At 36.5% G+C, this 19,700-nt stretch overlaps 2 protein-coding genes across 2 annotated transcripts; one reads left to right on the forward strand and one right to left on the reverse strand.

Annotated features, from left to right (window-relative positions):
• The first annotated feature begins 342 nt into the window (after window positions 1-342).
• Window positions 343-3,758, forward strand: LOC130239926 (serine/threonine-protein kinase pim-2-like). The gene is made up of 8 exons (XM_056471305.1): window positions 343-577; window positions 1,314-1,739; window positions 1,770-1,796; window positions 2,199-2,293; window positions 2,479-2,529; window positions 2,650-3,025; window positions 3,333-3,506; window positions 3,588-3,758. The coding sequence occupies exons 1-8, from the start codon at window positions 343-345 to the stop codon at window positions 3,686-3,688; spliced, it is 1,485 nt and encodes a 494-aa protein (XP_056327280.1). The 3' UTR covers window positions 3,689-3,758.
• Window positions 3,759-4,040: 282 nt separating this feature from the next.
• On the reverse strand, window positions 4,041-17,368 carry LOC130239929 (serine protease HTRA2, mitochondrial-like). Its single transcript, XM_056471308.1, has 8 exons — window positions 16,726-17,368; window positions 15,425-15,629; window positions 10,010-10,204; window positions 9,877-9,909; window positions 8,091-8,199; window positions 7,938-8,007; window positions 4,736-4,831; window positions 4,041-4,650 (listed from the first exon to the last, which is right to left on the reverse strand). Exons 1-8 carry the CDS (start codon window positions 17,160-17,162, stop codon window positions 4,485-4,487), a joined length of 1,311 nt encoding a protein of 436 aa, XP_056327283.1. The 5' UTR covers window positions 17,163-17,368; the 3' UTR covers window positions 4,041-4,484.
• Window positions 17,369-19,700: the final 2,332 nt, after the last annotated feature.

Below are 19,700 nucleotides of genomic sequence, written 5' to 3' on the forward strand. Positions count from 1 at the left end.
TTACTAATGTTTTGCTTCTTAGACTTTACACACCTGAAACTTGTCTATAGCACTTGTTCACTGCTGCTCTTATAGTTGTGTAAATTGCTTCCTTGTCCTCATTTGTAAGTCGCTTTGGATAAAAGCGTCTGCTAAATGACTAAATGTAAATGTAAATGTTTATTTTGTTTTAAACAGTCTCCACGTGTTTTGAAAAAGTTCTTTCGCGTTCCAAATGGAACTGTGTAACTCTGACATCATCTGTGGTAGAATAAAGCTTTTGGATATTGCAGAAACTCTCAGTAGCTTCTTTAGATGTCTAGTAGTTCAGTACTTTCTGCGATTCTACACAACGGTGCTAAAATGGCCTTTTCAAAACTGATTTACCGTCTGAAGAAAGCTTTTGGTGTTAAGTGTGCAAACGAACAACCCCGTGAGCCACTCAAACCCACCGGCAACACGACAGAAAAGCATCCTCATCTGGTATCCGATGAGCCGCCCGTCGTTACAAGAAAACAGGCAGAGAGACAGAAAAAGAAGAAAATCAAATGTTCTTCCCTCTTCCTCGACTGTTTTTCCAGAAGAGCTACTGTTGATGGTAAAATAGATTTATGAGTACTTTTAATTACTAAAACACCCTGTTAAACACACCAAACATATTACAGTAAGTGTTTAAAGATCCGAAATTAACATTAACTGGAAGACATTTTAGAAAGAGTTTCTTAAAGCCACAGTTCACATAAACATAACGATTCTGTCATAATTCACTCCTTAAACCTGTTTGAGGTGTTTTCTTGTGTTCAACACAAAAGAAGATTCACTGAAATCAGCCACTGACTTCCACAGTACACTGTAAATGCAGGGTTCCACACAATTCATTCATGTCCCAACACAAATTAAGTTCACTTAACACTTTTAACAAATTTATGTGGATTGATCATTAAAAAATTAAGTTGTCCCAATGAATCTTAAGAATTGTGTTGTTCCAGCTCATTTTAAATAAGTAGTTTGAACAAGCAAAAAAAAATACGTGTTTAATGTGTTCCTACAATGAAGGTTAATGGCTGCTGATCTCAGGAATATTCTGCAGAATTTGTAGTTTTGTGTTTAACAGACGAAATTCAGAATTAATTGTATTAGGATTATTGTCTCGGTGAGTTTTGTCTTCAGATATACAGTTTAAACATAATATTTTGCTAATTATCACTTCAATGCACAAAAACCCACGAAGATAATCAATAAAAATACGAGTAATGCTTCTGCAAATGAACTGTTCAAATATCTAGTCAAAAGAGTTATAGAGTCATATTAATGATGTTCCTTCATCTCTTTAGGTCAGCTCTCTGTGCAGGAGATCCATGAACTTCAGGCCGAGCCGATCAGTAGCTCTAAATTCTTCCACACGGCTGTGCACAATCTTGAGCTGAAAGTTCTCCAACCTTCAGCTCTTGATGCTGCAGCAGACGAAGACTTTGACTCCACGGAGAAACCTGAAGTGAACAGCTTTGACTCTGCAGTAGTTATTGAGAACGTCTCTGCAGAGTTTCACTTCACAGCAGACAATGAATCCTCCCTCAGTGATGACAGCTTGGAGCAAGCACTTGATAGTCCTACAAGTTCATCATCAGATGAGGACACTGAACCTCCAGTGAGCCAGCAGCTCTTAACAGATGGCATCTGTGACTCTGCACTGGATGAAGACTCTGACCCTCCGCTGACTCAGAAGGTCTCACAAGAGGACTCTGCTGTGAAGTCTACAGGTGCCATTGACTCTGCAGTGAGTCCTACAGCAGATGATGGGACCTGCTTGGACAATAGTAAGTTTATTGCTGGAATTCACAACATTTGTTTAGGCGGATCAAACTTTGTAAAATTATACAGTTGAAGTCAAAATTATTCGCACTCCTGTGATATTTTTTTTATTTTTCAAATATTTCCCAAATGATGAAGAGCAAGGAAGTGTAAGTATTCAGAACTTTAAGCTGAACACTAGTATCTTGAAAATATCCAGTTAATATTATTTACTCACATAATATCATCACTCACATATGTTATGTCATCACAGCAAAGATAAAAGAAATCAGTTATTAAAACTGTTTAGAAATGTGTTGAAAAAAATCTGACAATAATTCTGACTTCAACTGTTTGTGATTTTATTTGGTTTATAATTTAATGACATTTTATGTCCAGTCAGCTTAATTCTCTTCATTTTTTAACAGATGACATCAGCTGCCTCTACAAACTTGGAAAGCAGCTCGGTGAAGGAGGTTTCGGCTCTGTGTATGAAGGGATTCGCGTACAGGATGGTCTGCAGGTATTGATTTTTGTAGACTCAAATCCTTTGATGAAGTTCACTATTTAAAGAACATCATCAGAGCTTTCATTGTTTGGACATTTCTGCTGACAAATTCAACTTGACTAAACTTCTGTTCAGGATTTATGACTGGAATGAAATGATCTCCACGCACATGTTAATTGTCCGCGTGTTCCTTTAAACAGGTGGCTGTTAAATTTGTCCAGAAGACACCAAATAGGCAAGATCTCTGCTCTGTAAGTAGACTCCACTTTCTGTTCGCTGTGTTCAATTTATAATGTCTTATATTTATTATAGACAGCAGGCTGTGGTCAGAAACCCTCATTTGAAAACCAACATTATTATTTTGTTTTCAGTCATGTGACCAGCCGCTTCCTCTTGAAATCACCTTGGCAAATATGGCTAGCAGTGGCTCCAGGTGTCAGAATATCATTCAGCTTCTAGATTGGCAGGTCTTTAAAAACCATTATGTCATGGTCATGGAGCGGCCTACGCCAAGCATGGACCTGGAGGCATTCCTTCAACTCAGTGGAGGCGTCCTCAGCGAGCAAACGGCACAAACCATCATGTGGCAAGCTGTTTATGCTGCCAATGTTTGCTGTTACCGCGGGGTATTCCACCGGGATATAAAGCTTCAGAACCTGCTTGTGAACCCAGACACGCTGGAGGTCAAGCTGATCGACTTCGGGTGTGGAGATTTCATGATGGAATCAGCCTACAGTAACTTTTCTGGTAGGTGTTTTGAATAGGGTTGTCAAAAGTACCAATCGATACTGACATTTAAAACGGTCCATTTGAGCGCTGTTTAACTCCACTGATTGGCCATTGGTGTTCATATGCTCAGCATATATGACTGTGATGAGTGCCAGTATCGATTGGTACCAAAGTTGATACTTTTGACAACACTAGTTATGAATGTACATAAGCATTATAATTATACGTTTTGAAAGCTCGTTAATTAATCACAGCTGAAACCCATCTGGTATATATAGTCAACATGATGCTGTCACAGAGATTGAACTAAACGTCTCTCCTTTAGGCACAGAAGCGTACATCCCGCCAGAGTTTTATGAAAGAGGATGTTACCGAGCCATACCAGCGACGGTCTATTCTCTTGGAGTTCTTCTCTACATAATGCTTCACGGAGATTTCCCATCAGCGTATGACATGTACTATCTTGAACATGACTGGTCCAAATTTACCCTCTCTCAAGGTGAGATGTTCATCAAAGAACAATTAAGCAAAAACTGTTTAATAATAATAATAATTTCACCTCTCCATTTCTTCTTCACAGAATGCTGTGATCTGATGAGGGCTTGTCTGCAGCAGAATCCAGAGCGCAGAATTCCTCTAGAACAGATGCCTTACCACGACTGGTTCATGCTGGAGTTCTGACCAGTGACATTAGCAGAATGCCAGTAGCCAGTTTACATCTGTTCTGTTTTGTGTATTTGATTTTTGTACATGTCTGTAATAAAGAGATACTGTATATTATTGAACTCACTTGTGATGTGGCTTATATTGTGATCTAGCCCCAGTGTTGCCAGATTGTGTGGGTTTAAAATGGTTTTGTATGGGGTGACGAAATTTTGGCATGAGGTTTGAACAGCATCCAGTCATTTACAACACACACTGCAGTTGACACTGGCGTCATTAAGGCGCACTTTTAGAAATACACTTTTTAAGAATACTGTACAGCGCTGACCCAAAACCTAAACATATCAGTCACTGCGACATAAGCAAATCATCCATAAATATTCCAATGGTTTATTGTGAAATTTGAAAAATGTATTAAAATACAAACGTCGTAACATGAGAATGTGAGATTCAATACAAAACATCTGCATTTTCACAATAAGAGCACCCAGATTTATTAAGGTCGTTGAGTGTTTGTTGCCCTCATGACAATCCTAAACGAAATATTCAGTGGTGTTCCTTCAAAATCAATACTGATAGTGTAGTTTGCGCAGACACACTGAGGTTTATTCAGTTTACAGAAGTCTGAATCATTCACATTATTTCATACGCTTCAAGAAACACGTTTACTTCACGAATGTCCAGCGTTTGCTAAACAAATAAACATTTCAACCCTTTACGATATTCCTTTCTTCCAACATTTGCAACTACGATAAAGCTTCTCATTACTCACCATCTAACCATTTCTTAATATTATTAAATACTTTACTTGATGTTACTCTGTGGACTCTGGGGTCATGTGCAGCATGAGCAGGTCGGCCCCCCGGCGGACCACCACATTTAAGCTTTCGCTGGTCCTCACAGCATTATATATCTCCTCCGACGTGTTCACCTTTGTCCCATTGATCTCAATAATAACATCTCCTGGTTTCATTCCAGCTCTGCAAAACAGAACACAGAGAATGACATCATTAATAGAATGCCTTAATCAACAGCTGATTGCATCACAATCAGAATGCAGCACACCTATTAGCTGGAGATCCTATAATCACACGGTGGATGAGAACTCCATGAGAAACATCAGGGAAGGACAGGTCTCGCATCCTTAGCTCTTCGATTATACTGAGGAGGGAAAGAAGAGAATTTAAAGATATAAAAAGACTTAAGTGCAAAATTTACTTTATTTTCATTGGAGTGTGTGTGCACAGTCAAATAGGCAAAAGTGTAATCCATTTAACAGTGTGCACAAACACTTGTGAGCTAATAAGATTGATTATTGTCCAGTGTCTGCACTTTTTCTGGCCAAAATTTATGAGCAATTTCTTTTTACTCAGGGCTGTGGATCTCCATAACACACATTTAATCTGATAAATTACAGCAAGTACTGATAAATTTATTGATAGCATTTCAAATTAACAGCATTTCTTTTGTCACACTCTATGCAACTGAAGTATTATGAATGTTTTGTTGAGGTGTTTTTGGTTGAAGTGAATGTAATATTGATTGTTAAGCCGATAAGGTCTCAAGGAAAATTTCAGACTTGTTTACAATAAAGTGTCTGTCTGTCTGTCTGTCTGTCTGTCTGTCTGTCTGTCTGTCTATCTATCTATCTATCTATCTATCTATCTATCTTAAATTTTAATGACAAACTGCTCAAATACAAAAGTTTCTGTCATAATTGTTAAATACAAAAACATCAAGTATAAATTTAGAAAATAGAATTTTTTTTTTATTCAACATAGAATTTACTACAAATAAACATTTTTTCCCCCAGAAGCCTCTAAATAGGTATTTGGACACTCTAAAACAAACTCTAAAAAAAAATTTTAATCTGATTTTCATTATGGCCCTTTTTTAGGAAATAATAATAAATTCAATTGCTTTAATCATAAAGCTACATACAGTGTTTCCTCTAGGATTTTTTTCAGCAGTGGCGGCAGACTCTGTTGGGACCTTCACACAGATCTACCGACTACCTATGGCGTTATTTCATTGACAAAACTGGCGAGCGCAGTATTACAAGTCGAGATCGCATTCATGTAATACGAGCATGTGAATCTCTGTGCTAGAGCACCGGTTTCCTCTGTTCGTGCGCAAAACTTCTTGTGCGCCTTCAAATACACGCTTCTCAAGTGCAGATTTTCTTGTGCGCTCTCAAATAAACGCTGCTGAAGTGCGATTTAGTGCGTTTATGCAACAAGTATGCATCCAACATTTATTAAATCTCCTAGGAATATTTATGAATGTCTCCAATAGACCTACAGAACGGCATTGATGCGCCCTGAAGTAAAGTGAAACGGTTCTAAACTCCAGCAAGATAAAGTAATTGTATGCAGAGCCATAGACCTTTATCTATAAATAAAATATAATTATGGAAACGGTGTTCGTCATAACTGAAAGCTACGTCGTGTTTGCTGGCCTCACGCATCACGCACCTGTCAGTCAGTACGTCACCTTAAAGGGTTAAGCAAATAACGCACAGCAATACTACGATTACAGAAAAGTTCACTCTGTTATAAATCACTTACTTTTAATACGTTTTGGTGCGATTATAACCTGCTATTTAAAAAAACGACAATGTTTTGAATGAGAAGCTGTAATGTAGCCTTGGCAGGATGAATTTTGGTGTGGCGCCTCGCCATGGAAGACTGAATGTAGCAGAAACCATGTACATAGAAAATATATATATATATATATATATATATATATATATATATATATATATATATATATACACACATGTATACAGAAATTTGCCCTAACAAAAGGAAGTATGGTCGATTTATCCTTTCATGACAATTAATCTTTTTCAATAGCACTGGCAAAACTACCACACACTCTATAAGGCCATAGAGACACTTTTTGTCCATTTTTTTAAACAATATTTTCAAGCTTTGAAAGCTTTAATTAAAGTATATTATAAAAATTTAGCCTTTTATTTACATAATTTACACTATTTTGCTTATTTGCTCATTCTTGTCTTTACAATATGGCAGATTTATTTCTTAAATAGCTGTACATCACATGGACATTTTATTTTACGCTTGATCTTAAACTGAAATAATTTTTACAAAAAAGACAAGCACACTGTCAGTAATAAAATAACAAAACAAATGACTTTGTTTGAGGTATATGAAATATGACAACACTACATTTTTCAAAGCAGTGTTTTAAGAGCATTATTGTTTATTATGATAAATGTAACAACAGATTGTGTTGACCTGTACTGCCTGTACAATTTAGTGACGCTTTAAGACAGCTCAGAATACAGCTATTATGTCATACAAATACCTCAACAGAAACATTTCTAGCATAGTTCTTTTGTCGTAAAGAAAAAAAAGTTCCACCTTTTCAAAAAGTAAGTTTCACTTGACTATACAGCCAAATAAGAAGTCCGTTAGCATTGTCATTGTGCATCGATCCAATACTAATTACTTGATAGTTTTTGACTAAATTTAGTCAAGAAGCAAAGATAAATCATTTCTACTTTAATAGCGAAGACTTCGCGATTGTATACAGTCTGAGCACACACACGCGATGATGAGAGGGACTTGCAGCTCATTTGAAAAAGCCTATTTAAGAGCTTGCATATCCAGTTTTTGCGATTAACGTATATGACTGAGCTCTGATGTTAAAATAAAGCACTCGCGATATTTGCAGAAATGAGTAATTGCGCAATACCTGCATTCCCGACATTCAGAAAAGTGACAGACAGGTCAGAGGAAGAGCGCAGAGAGAAGAGAGCAAAACGTGTGTGTAGATCGTCGAAATGGCAGGAAGTATATCCGTGTTTTAATTACTCATGTCAATAACATTGATGATATACTGCAACACAGAAAGGCCTTTGTCCCCCCTTTACGGTTCACGTAAAACTAGACAAGGTCGACTGTGATTGGCCTCTTTTCATATCAGTCAAATCACCGCTTCGGAATCACGGTAGTTTGTGCAGGTATTTTTGCATTAAATTGAACAAAAGTTCACAAACATTTTTATTTTTCGGCTGTGAAAATTGCATACAAATTCTCCTTGATAATTTAAGCACTTTTAAGCACTTTTCAACAAAACAAGCCAATTTTTCAGGTATTCCAGGACTTGAACTTCTAAAAGCTAAATTCAAGCACTTGAAGCACCTTGCGCGAACCCTGATTTTAGTGGCATATAACAAAAATCTGTAGATTCCATCATGTATGAATTGTTCTTCTGTAAAAGAGTAATAAGTGTTTGGCACCTGGGGGTCAAAGTCAGCATCATCACTCCAATGTAACGCCTTTTCGATCCCGATTCTCCAAACCAAGACTCTGAAAAAAAGACCCAATAACCATCTGTCAGTGAGATAAATGATGTCACAGACAAAAGCAAGAAGCTGTGAGGTCATTCTTACTCTGTTTGTCTGCAGATCGGTCAAGGAAGAGACGGACTCTATCTGAGGGAATAGCGAAGGAAATCCCTGCTGTCACTTTCATGGTATTAATGCCGATGACCTCACCATCCTGAAGAGTTCAAACATGACACATCAGTTTATCACATAAGGCTAGAGCATATGACCAGTACAGTACTTTATTGATTAACATTTGAGAACAATTTAAGTTCTTAATATAATACAACACTTGATATTTTTTGTAATTTTTCTTATTCAAAATTTTTGTTGAGGTCGAACAGTCAGTGTTTTAGTATTATACATGTAGTAGTAGATGACAGTGGTAGTGCAAGTAGAGTAAATTAATCTGTTCTAAATACTACTCAAAGTATGAGTAAAAAGTCACCCCTCTAAAAGTCCTCGAGTAGTAAGGCCCAATCCCAATTCTTTTTGTCTATCTAGCTCTACGTTTACATGGTCATCAGTAATCTAACTATTTGCCTTAATCTGATTAAAACAATAATATGATTAAGGGCGTTTACATGAGTTTCTTTTTGAATGTTCCTTTCATGATCCCGTTTTACATGTTAAAGGACATAATACGATTAAAATCATTGCGTCACCACGCTGTAGACGATTCCTCCAGAGTTTCATGTAATTTCGGGACATTTCATTCTTTATTTGTCAACTTTAACTGCAGTTAGGCACTTTCATTTTCTTTCAGGAACATTTCATGCGTGCCCCCTGTGGCAAATGAGATAATGGATGCGAGGAACTGCTGGAAGAGTGTTGTTTTAATGGAATTTGACACCGCACACCGTATGGGAGAAAAGTGCGGTAAATGCAGAGAATAGCGTCAAACAGCCATGTGTAGACTATTCTGTTACAAAATGTGGCGAAAATCATACAATAGTTTGATTAAGGTTCTTACATGCTTACAATTGTAGAGCAGCATATACAGCAGATCTTTCAGTCCATAATATTGTAGTGATATTAACGTACTGTTAACTTAGTAACTAAATCATTTTGACTAACTTATGTCTTTAAAAACTGAAAGAGTACCTCTGATGATACTAACTAACATTGTCATCCGAATAAACAAACAAGGAACACTGATCGCTCACTTACCAAATCTGTTGAGACTGGACAATCAACACCAACTGGAACTGTGTCTTTTTTTTTTTAAAGGAGATGAGTGGCAAATGCGAATTTCACCATTTATAGATGCGAAAAGCTCTCGGGTAAAAATGTTACCTACAAACATTTTTGTCGCGTGTTAGAAGACCACTATAATCCACAAATGTGGGTGCTCTCTCATCGCAGGGAAATGGAAACAAAACCTTCGTTGTGGCACATTCATAAACAACAATAAACAACGTCTCTCTGAACACGGTTACAGGTTGTCTTCAAAGCGATGATGCATATTAATGAAGTTGCACCTCATTCACAATAGAGCGTGCTGATTAATTCGAACCAAGTCTTTCTCTTCAATTAATGCTGAAAGCTCAAAGACGTCATGTTGTACCCACCGGTACAGACAGCCGGACAGTACAGTCTTCACGCTGAAATTTACATGGCTGCGATGTAGCGTCAAAATTTTTTTCAAACTGGAAGAACAAATTTGCTTGAAATAATGCAAAAACAACCAATTTTCACTTTTTTGTGAAATATATGTGTCCTAATAAGTGCTTTTAGTAATGGGGGACATATATATATATATGAGAACATATCATAAAAATTTTTTTGCCGTTTCGTGACCCTTTAAACCAAAAGGCAGAAGCAGTGAGTTAAGTAAATGTCAGCGACTCACCAGATTTATGAGAGGCCCTCCTGAATTTCCAAACTGTAAAGCAGAATTGTAACTGAGTGATGCTATGCAATTCATTAAATGATGACACAAAAAATCTTTGCATGCAACTACAGCCAGTTTCCAGTGCTCTTACATCTATGGTAGCGTCCGTCTGGATGTAGTCCATGTTGGAGTTGGAGAGACCCAGTTCTTTACTGCCTCTCTGAGCAGAGCTGACGATACCAGATGTGATGGTGTTTTTAAGAGAAAAGGGGCTCCCCATGGCAACTACAAATTCACCTTGACGCACATCAGACGACTTGCCAAGACGCAACGTAGGTAGAGGATTCTGGGACAGAAGAACACAAAGACACCATGTAATGTAAACCATATGGCCATGTACTAGAACTGTGGTAAAAGAAAACTGTGAAAAAAATCGATTGCAAAAATGCCCTTCCAAACATAAAAGCCTCCTCTGTCACTGTTGGTCTTACTAAAATTGTTGACTATAATTATTCTTTAGTTGCTGTAATATCACTGCGTTTAAAAATCTGAGGATACAAAACCAAACGTCAATAAAGGCTTATGCACACCGGGACTTTGCTCTAGTTTTCTGTCAACGTTTAACGCCTCATGACTAAATAAAGGGCGCCAATGTGATTTTGCACACCAAAATTCCCAAGTCCCAATTCTCTTTAGTTTGAAGGTGTAGGACTAAGGGGAAGGGCTAGATATCCCTTCGAACTGAGATTTTTCAGGACCACACTCGACACCAAGGAGTAGGAAAATTTCCCAGAATACACCAGCCACAACGGCAGTATAGCTGCACCCGGAAGTTATGAGATCCACAAATTAGTATTTTTTGTAATTTTTACAACAAACAAGCACATGTTTTAATATATTCATAACTGCAATTTTGCACACCAACGCGCAAAACGCCTGGCATAAAAGCGTAATTTTTAAAGAAACCCCTAATGCTCGTTTTTTTTGTTTTGACGTGCCGCATTAAAACCTTCTCCACCAATCAGCTTGATACTTTTGTTCGGGTGCACGGAGCTGCTGAAGTTACAGTAAACAGCACTTGGAGGCACTCAAGTGCAAAACTGTCAATGCGAGCGCACATTGAAGAAGATGCCCAGAGGCGATATGAACGTGGAGCTGCTTATTGCACTGGTGAACAATAATCATTTCTTCATCGCTGGAGCTGCTATACTTGAACCATCCAAGCGTGTTCGAATCACCAGTAAATTTAACAACAAGCATGTCAACTTTCTGTCTTCTTCTTCTGTGTTACAAGCCGGTGTCAGAAGCTTAAAGTTGTTGTATTGTTAAAGCTGTTGTTGTTTTATTATTGTTATTTTTATTATTATTATGATTACTATTATTACTATTATTACCACCGTGAGTAAATTATAGTTATTACGTTATTTAAAATTCATCATACTGCAAGTTAAATTCTTCTTTTTAATATTATTTTTTTCTTATTATTCTCATTGTTTTGTTTTCTGCACTTTATTTTCATTTTTATAAGTATTTATACCATTGTCATTATTCAGGTCGGTGTAGTTGTAATAGTAGTAGAAGTAGTAGTATTAGTCTCGATTGTATTTGTAGTTAGGATTATTGAAGTAGTAGTTGTAGTAGTTCCTGTAGTAGTAATGTCATTGGTATAGTAGTATCAGAAGTAGTAAAGGTGTTGTTGTAGTAGTAGTAGTAGTAGTCGTTGTCGGTGTAGTAGTATCAGAAGTAGTAGATGTTGTCGATGTAGATGTTGTAGTAGCAGTGATTGCTGTAGTAAAATCAGTAGTAGTAGTAGACGTTGTAGCAGTTTCAGTTGTAGTAGCGCTGTAGTAGGATCAGTAGTAGTAGTCGTGGCTGTGGCTGTAGTAGCAGTAGTTGTAATATTAGTAACTTTCTGTAGTAGTAGTTGGTGTAGTACTTGTGATTTATTATTGTTGTTGTCAGTTATTATTACTGTTGTCCTTTCTTTATACTGTCATTATTACTATCGTACCTTACAAGCATTGTTGTCATTCTTCCCACTGACTGGTTTCTTTCTATCCATTTTATTTATATCTATGATGCTTCGTTATTGTCCCTTATGTATGTACTCTGACCTGTCCACCAAGTTACCTTTATATGTGCGCACACACACACACACACACACACACACACACACACACACACACACACACACACACACATATATATAATAAATGACATATCATAGTTCAAAACCAGATAAAAAAAAAAAAAAAAAAAAAAAAAGCAGCTTAAAGTTGTGTAGCGTGTTGTGTAACGTCAAGAAGAGATTTTGCATAGTCTTTTGCTCGATGCCAGTGAAAATCGCTTGGGTTTGAATCTGAAAAACATCTCGAAAAATGCTGACGATAAACGCAAATGAAAAGCCTCCCGGTGTGTACGAGCCTGTACGAGGTTATCACAATTTATGCGGTATGCGGCCGTTACTCCTGACATATTACAGTGTATGTAGCCTAAATACAGTATAAACAGATTTATGGGTTAACACCAGGGCTTGACAAACACCCGCCAACCACGGGTAGATTTCGGCTGTGGCGGGTTAGACTCCCACAAGCCACTTTGGCTGGTTGAAAATAATTTTAAAATTGTAGTTTTCTTAAAACCAGGGTTCGACAATAAGGCCCAATACCAATTCTACCTCTTAGCCCTACCTGTCCCAATTCTCTTTAGTTTGAAGGTGTAAGACTAAGGGGAAGGGCTAGATATCCCTTCGAACTGAGATTTTTCAGGACCATACTCGAAACAAAGGAGTAGGAAAATTTCCCAGAATACACTAGCCACAACGGCAGTATAGCTGCACCCGGAAGTTAGGAGACCCAAAATTAGTATTTTTTGTCATTTTTACAACAAACAAGCACATGTTTTAATATAATCATAACTGCGTAAAAAAAATTCACTACCTATAATCCATAATCATAACTCCTGTATAGCAGTCTCACAACATTCTGACACTCGATGACACTTGAATACCCTGTCAGAAAAGTCTAGTGGCTGGGAATGACCTTTTTACAGTGTCTGCTATAATGTTGATGTTGTCTTCGTGTGTTTACACAGATGCGTATGGCCACAGTGTAAATGCACAGTATAGTTACAATCTTATTACCACATTAGATCGTTATGATAAAATTATATAAAACCTTCAGTGATTTCCTGAAGATAAATACCAAAAAATAACACAACTGGAATAACTACAGCAGTCATGATCGTCTGATCTCATATGAAGCACAAGATCACGATGACATATGATGACGTGTGCAGGTGCTGTAGTGCTGTCCCATTTCTTAGGGGGAAATATTGAAGCCCTTCCCCTTCACACTCAGTCTTAAGGGCCAAGGGGAAGGGGTAGAGGTACAAAAATAGAATTGGGATTGGGCCTAAGGATGGACCTCTAGAAATAAGAAACAGCCCGTCTGACAAAAACAACTGTGATCGCGCAAGCAAAAGAAAGCAGGTGAATACAGAATCGGAGGAGGATCACGTGCAAGGTGAGAAACAGGCGATGCTTTAGTGTTGCGCGCACAGGTAATGTTTATAAAAGGTAAAGTTTTTAAAAGAATGCACGCTCCTATTTCCTTGCGTGAAGCAACCGTGCCTGGAAACTCAATGCTGTGATCGGTTCTCTTTGAAATAGACTGGAGAAAAAGCGGTACGCGTCCACCATTTTCAAGAGCTCAAAATTTTAAAAAAGAAGCGGTTGCAGCTTTAGCTTTAAACAAACTTTGAAAAGAATATTAATGGGCCTAACGTTAACTGTGTGCGTGAGATCACATTTTCATTATTGCACAGGGTATGTTTTTCCACCTGCTTTTTTTTTGTTAATATAGTTTAATTATCCTCATTTACAGTAACATTGCTTTAATAGATTAACTTCCCATTTATGTATAGTTAACTGGTGATCTGAGACCTTTAGCTGGGACAAACTACTTTGCATAGTTTTAGATAGGCTACATGACAATTATTGTTTTTTGTTTTGTTTTTTTAAAAAGTATCATTGAATAAAAAGTGTGTGTATATTATACTTTATATTTTGCTAGTTTTTGAAATTTTCTAATTATTAAAAATTTTTGGCTAAGAAATATTTATTTATTCATTTATTTATTTATTTTCCAGTGTGGCCAGATGAAAATTTGGTACAACCTTAATTTTGAGCCCTGAAATAATAACTAATTACAATGCAACACTATGAAACCACTACCGATTTGCTCATGCTCACTGAGCAAAGTCATACACCACACAAGGTATATGCAGGAATCCTAAAGGTAATTTCAATACTTCTTTTAAAGAGGGATTCACAATTGCCTTCTTTGTGTTCCCTCTTGACTTGCATTGTTTGTTTTGTCACTTAAGTTTTTGTTCCCACACTCTGGTTTGCAGTCAAACAGCCAATCAGAGCACTCTTTCACTGATGGCCAATGCTGATTCTACATGCTGAATCAGACAAATTCACTCCAGCATGAGGCTGACATGTGGAACAAGCCAAACAAACTAACCTGACAGATGCAGGGTATATGCAGGCATCCTAAAGGTAATTTCAATACCTTAATACAACTTTTTAAATACCTTCTCAGAATATTTAAAGACCTCATCGCCACTTTAAGTTCTAATCAGTATCAAACCTTTAACTTAATAAACAGTTGTCATTAAATAAATCAATAGAGCACAACCATGCAACAGAACTCATAAGCTCGGAAGAAACAAAGCTTCAAAGAATAAATTATGTCGTTGTTTTCAGCAACAGGCTTCAGCCACTGTTTAAACTCGTCTTTCTCCAACCAGGAGTATGGAAACTTACATTTTTCGCTCTATGGTTTCACTACATGTGGAGAGTGTTACATCATTTACCCACGTTTGTCGCAAATTACGTGACATCACCCGGACGGAGGAGCTTGGCCGGACGTGCCCTGGCCCGAACCAACCACGTGAATCTAACACATTGTTAATATTAGGAGGAACATAAATATATTTATGCTTTTTTGGAGTCAAACATTTTGGACAATGCTTGAACAAAACGTAAAACCTCATAAAAACACAATTAAGACTTTTTAATTTTCCGTACACCTTAATTTTCTTATAATTGATTTATCAACTTTTAATACTTTTTAAGACCCCGCGGACACACTGCAACACATCTAAATCAAGTAATTATTAAAATAAATTTTCCCAACAACAAAAGTGGAAAGGCGAGTGGCTCGTAATGTTGAAAAACTACTAGCCACAGTGGCTGGTCATCAAAAAAGTTAATGTAGAGCCCTGGTTAACATTAAAAATCATATTGTCCTCACACTTTTAATGTACTAACCGTAATACATTTTTGATTCTTTTGACTTATTAATTCTTAAATAAACAAAGTTTAAAAAGAAATTACTCATTTGATATAAAATCAAATGACCCAATTTTAAAAATGTAAATTAATACAATAAAATGAGTCCTTGTTCTTACCATATAAAACTATATGACTCATTAAAACATTAAATATCTCAAAAAGATTAAATATCTTAACAGTACAACCTCAAAGCTTCATCTGTACCTTAACATTGATTTTGATGGTGGCGATGTCTGCAGCCTGGTCCACATCCTGGACTGTGGCGTTGTAAGTCTCACCATTGGTCAGTTTGACACGAACACCACGCTTGTTGGCGACCACATGGGCATTTGTCACTATCAGGCCATCACTACTTACTATAAAGCCAGAGCCATTCGAGATGGGAACCTCACGGCCAGAAAAGGGGTGTCTGAAAAATAGTCTAATATTAGTCAAAATTCCCAAACACAACGGAAACTAAAACTATATGATCATCTAAAAACAGAAACAAGTGATCCAAAAAGTCCCTAGAGAAAATCTACATAAAATACCCTGCTGAAAAATAAACTCAATGAAAACACAGAAGTTCTAATAACTCCATTACAAATAACATTAAAAACCCTCAAATTATATAGATCAAAACCAGTACATTTCCCAAAATGGGTTCTTCTGTATTTTGGGACTCATCCAATTATGATTTGTTTGATTTTAATATGCAACAGCAATATTTTCCATTCAAATACCTATAATTTTATTATATCCATTGAACAACAACTGCTACAACGTATGTGCTGGTTTCTCTTGTAAGCAGGACAGCCTGAACTGTTTTTGCAAATTTAGTCAAGCTGTTTTAGTTTTAAAAGGATAGTTCACCCAAAAAATGAAAGTCTTTCATCATTTACTCACCCTTTACTTGTTCAAAACCGGTCTGAATTTCTCTCTTCTGTTGAACACATAATAGTATATTCTGAAGAAAGCTGAACCATTGACTTTCACAGTATTTGAAAGAAACCATTAAGGGTTTGGAGCAACCTGTGTTTGTACATTTTGGGGCTGACTAACTGAGGTAGACTGAGGTGAAGTTGGATTTATATTCGCACATTTGTTTAGTGACAACTTGTGACACGCTCCCTATATTGTTTACCACGATACTTTGAACATTGACTGAACTACCATGTAAATATGACTTCAAAACAACATTAGGACTATTTTGTTGACCGTGAACAGCTTTGATAGCCGTTGGCTGCTAATATTTTATTATTAGGAATGTGCAAATAATACTTTTCTGAAATTATATTATTATTATATTATTATTATAGCGTGCGACCGTTAAATGAGCGAACATTTGAATATAAAACCGACTCCCTCAATGGTGAACTATCCCTTTAAGAAGAATTTGCATCACTTGTCAGCAGGTTAACTTAGTCACTTTTAAAGCAGGTAAGGTCAGTTTTAGATGTTTTCAGAAGGACTAATACACTGTGTCATTGTATTATTATTTCTTTCTCTTTTTTTGACACACTCACCGGCCAACAATCTCGATGTATACCACAGCAGGGGTGGACTTCTCCACCACATCCGCGATGAAATTATACTTGTACCGCGGGCTGTCAGGTTTAAATGGAGAAGCACACTGGACAGTAGGTAATATGCTATCAATCAGCAAATTCCTAACCGCGACTGTCCTCTGTAGGGCATCTTTATTGTCTTCTCCTCTTAATGAAAATAAAGCCGCTGCTCCTCCGAGTCCCAGTCCGAGCGCGACCGCCAGTCGAGATGTGCCACTGCCGCCCCCTGAACTCCGCGGTGGATCCACAGTTTCAACACGTTCCTGTTTACCCGAAGAAGAGTTGGAAAAGTGTCCTAAAGACCGTACTGTCGTCAAGTTCAGCTGCCGACGGCTGTCCCGAAGACATCTCGTGATTGTCCTTAGGAGACATCGATTACCATGCGAGGTTGCCATGTTGCATCAAATGTTGAAAACACTCAATCCCTATAGAAACAGGACTTCACATCACTGCGTCGAATGCATTACCTAAAGTCTATGTGAAGATAATTATGTTAAACTTATTTGAATAGGAATATATGGTTAAACGCTCTTGACATATGCTCATCTATGTGTTCCTGTCCAGTCTTTGCTCTTACTGGAAGGTTTGTCACTATACCGGAAGTGGTAGTTGGTCTTGAACACGTCTGCGCATGTTTGGACATGTCTGGTAGGTAACTCACACACGAGTACTGAATATGGCAAGCCGTTTATCATTTAATCCTTATAAGGTTATAGTATGTAGTCAGCAGTGTTGGGGAGTAACTAGTTACATGTAACGGCATTACATAATTTAATTACAAAATAAAAGTACAATAATTAGTTAGTTACTGTGAAAGAATGTGTAATTAATTTAGTTACTTATTAAAATGTTAAAGATTACAAATGGGGTTACATCTAAAAAATTCTTTAAAAATCTGGGATCTGTTGAATAATATTAATCTGTTGCTTTGCCTGTTTTTGATATGCACAATGCCTTCTGCTAAGGCTATTTACGAAAGGGGTGCTATTCTGCTATAACTACATTTCTCAGTAGTGTGGCGGTAGAGTTGCTACTTTTTAAATCAAAAAGCTTTTCAGTAGCGAAGCTATTTTATTACTGAAGTAGCTCAGTAGCGTCCACACAAGCTACGTTTACCAATCGCAGATTAATAAGTGACGGCACCGACATTCACAGAGCTGTCAGGCCAGTGTCTAGCCGATGAAAGAAAATCCATATGATGGCGAGAATGACGATTTCTTCTTATTCTTCTTGTTTTTAGGCGTTACTGCCACCTCTCGCTCTGGTCAGTGATGTTGCCAACCAAGGCTAACACGAGAAATTTGCTTGATGGAAAGATGACGGAGGGAGAGGAGGTCTATATATGTATAGTTACTGTAGTAAAGGCTAAAGTATACTATGTTAATTACTATTAGTTCATGATAGTTACTAATGATACATTATGTAGTGTAATTAACGAAGAGTTGTAAATATATATACAATGCTTATTCCTAAATATTTCCCTTTAATATAGATTACTATAATATTTTAAATGTGTAACACCTATTTTTATTGGATTTTTTGTTTTTGCTGTTATATACAATAATTTGTTTCTGTTTAATACAGCATATTATTTACAGTAAATAACTGAACTATTCTGCCTCATTTGTTTCATTGGCAGTTTTATTGATCACTAATATATGATTCACTTGGATTTAAGTTGCTTCAATTTAAAAATGAAAATTGCAAAAATAGCTTAGATGTATTTTTTATGGCAAATGCGACAAAAATCACCCTGCACAACTAACTAAAACTTTGATTTTGTAACAACAGTAAACAATGCTTTTGATATAAGGTCTGGTTTTGTGGTGGCTGTACTTTAAAGTTAAATTAATATAATCTTAATTCAAGTGATGAAAGGTTTCGAAATTCTAACAGTAAACAGAGCTACTGTAAGGTCACACCTGCTTGGTAGAAATGCTTGAAAATGATTTAGTTGAAAATACCCATTAAAACTTAAACATAATCAAAAGTAATCAGATATAATCAGTTACTTTTATAATGTAACTGAAAATGTACACTACTTATTACATTGTAAATAGGGTAATTTGTAATCTATTACATTTACAAAGTAACTGTAGAAAGGTCTGTCATGAAAACAAATTCCTTGTATGTGTATTCTTTTTGAAATACTTCTATATAATGAATAAAAACTGGCCCATAACATAAAATATACTAGTTTTGAAAAATAAGCATCAAAGAGGAACTTTTGTGTTTTAAAGGAATACTTATTATTTATTATGAATACGAATACGAATTATTTATTATCTCCCATGTGGTTTTAAACATTTATTAATCTCTTTCTTCTGTTGAACACAACAGAAGATACTATAAAAATGCTGGTTGCTGGGACAGTGAGACCCTTTAACTTCCATAAGGAAAAAATACTATGGAAGTCAATGGGTCACAGCAACCAACCTCTTTAAAAACCAACCTCCTTTGTGTTTACCAAAAGAAAGGATTCATTATGGGGTGAACTATCTCTTTAAGAATTAAACATTAAAACAGCTTGCCATACACCAAAAACAGAACATTTGGTCTATATGGTACTACTAATTTGTTCATTTTTATCACACATTAAACCTACTCAGAATATAGTTATCAACAGACATGTGTAATAAATATTATAAAAAATTAATCTGGTGATACAGCACTATTGCTGCATTCAGAATCACACTAGCAGACTATAATATTTTGCACCAATAAATAAATAGAGTAGCATGCTGGGGTAACACTTTTCTTCAGCACACTTCGCATGGAACTGTTATTTAATATTGTGAAAAATGAAACATCTTTAGTATTCATATTGACAAACTATATCAACCACCTTTCATATTCGTAATTGAGTGTAATTATTCAAAAGAACTTGTATCTATTGTGAACTGCCATTCATTTTGACAACTATTCATGTGAGG

This window comes from Danio aesculapii, chromosome 13 (genome assembly GCF_903798145.1).
Source record: "Danio aesculapii chromosome 13, fDanAes4.1, whole genome shotgun sequence".
NCBI classification, from domain to species: domain Eukaryota; kingdom Metazoa; phylum Chordata; class Actinopteri; order Cypriniformes; family Danionidae; genus Danio; species Danio aesculapii.

Excerpts from the sequence above, each read along its gene's own strand:
- LOC130239926 (XM_056471305.1), top strand. The coding sequence starts at position 343 with ATGGCCTTTTCAAAACTGATTTACCGTCTGAAGAAAGCTTTTGGTGTT. Across the intron at positions 578-1,313 it reads CAGAAGAGCTACTGTTGATG|GTCAGCTCTCTGTGCAGGAG; the intron begins GTAAAATAGATT and ends TCATCTCTTTAG. Across the intron at positions 2,294-2,478 it reads GCGTACAGGATGGTCTGCAG|GTGGCTGTTAAATTTGTCCA; the intron begins GTATTGATTTTT and ends TCCTTTAAACAG.
- LOC130239929 (XM_056471308.1), bottom strand. The coding sequence starts at position 17,162 with ATGGCAACCTCGCATGGTAATCGATGTCTCCTAAGGACAATCACGAGA. Across the intron at positions 10,205-15,424 it reads CCATCAAAATCAATGTTAAG|AATCCTCTACCTACGTTGCG; the intron begins GTACAGATGAAG and ends CTTCTGTCCCAG. Across the intron at positions 8,200-9,876 it reads GAGGGCCTCTCATAAATCTG|GATGGTGAGGTCATCGGCAT; the intron begins GTGAGTCGCTGA and ends TGAACTCTTCAG.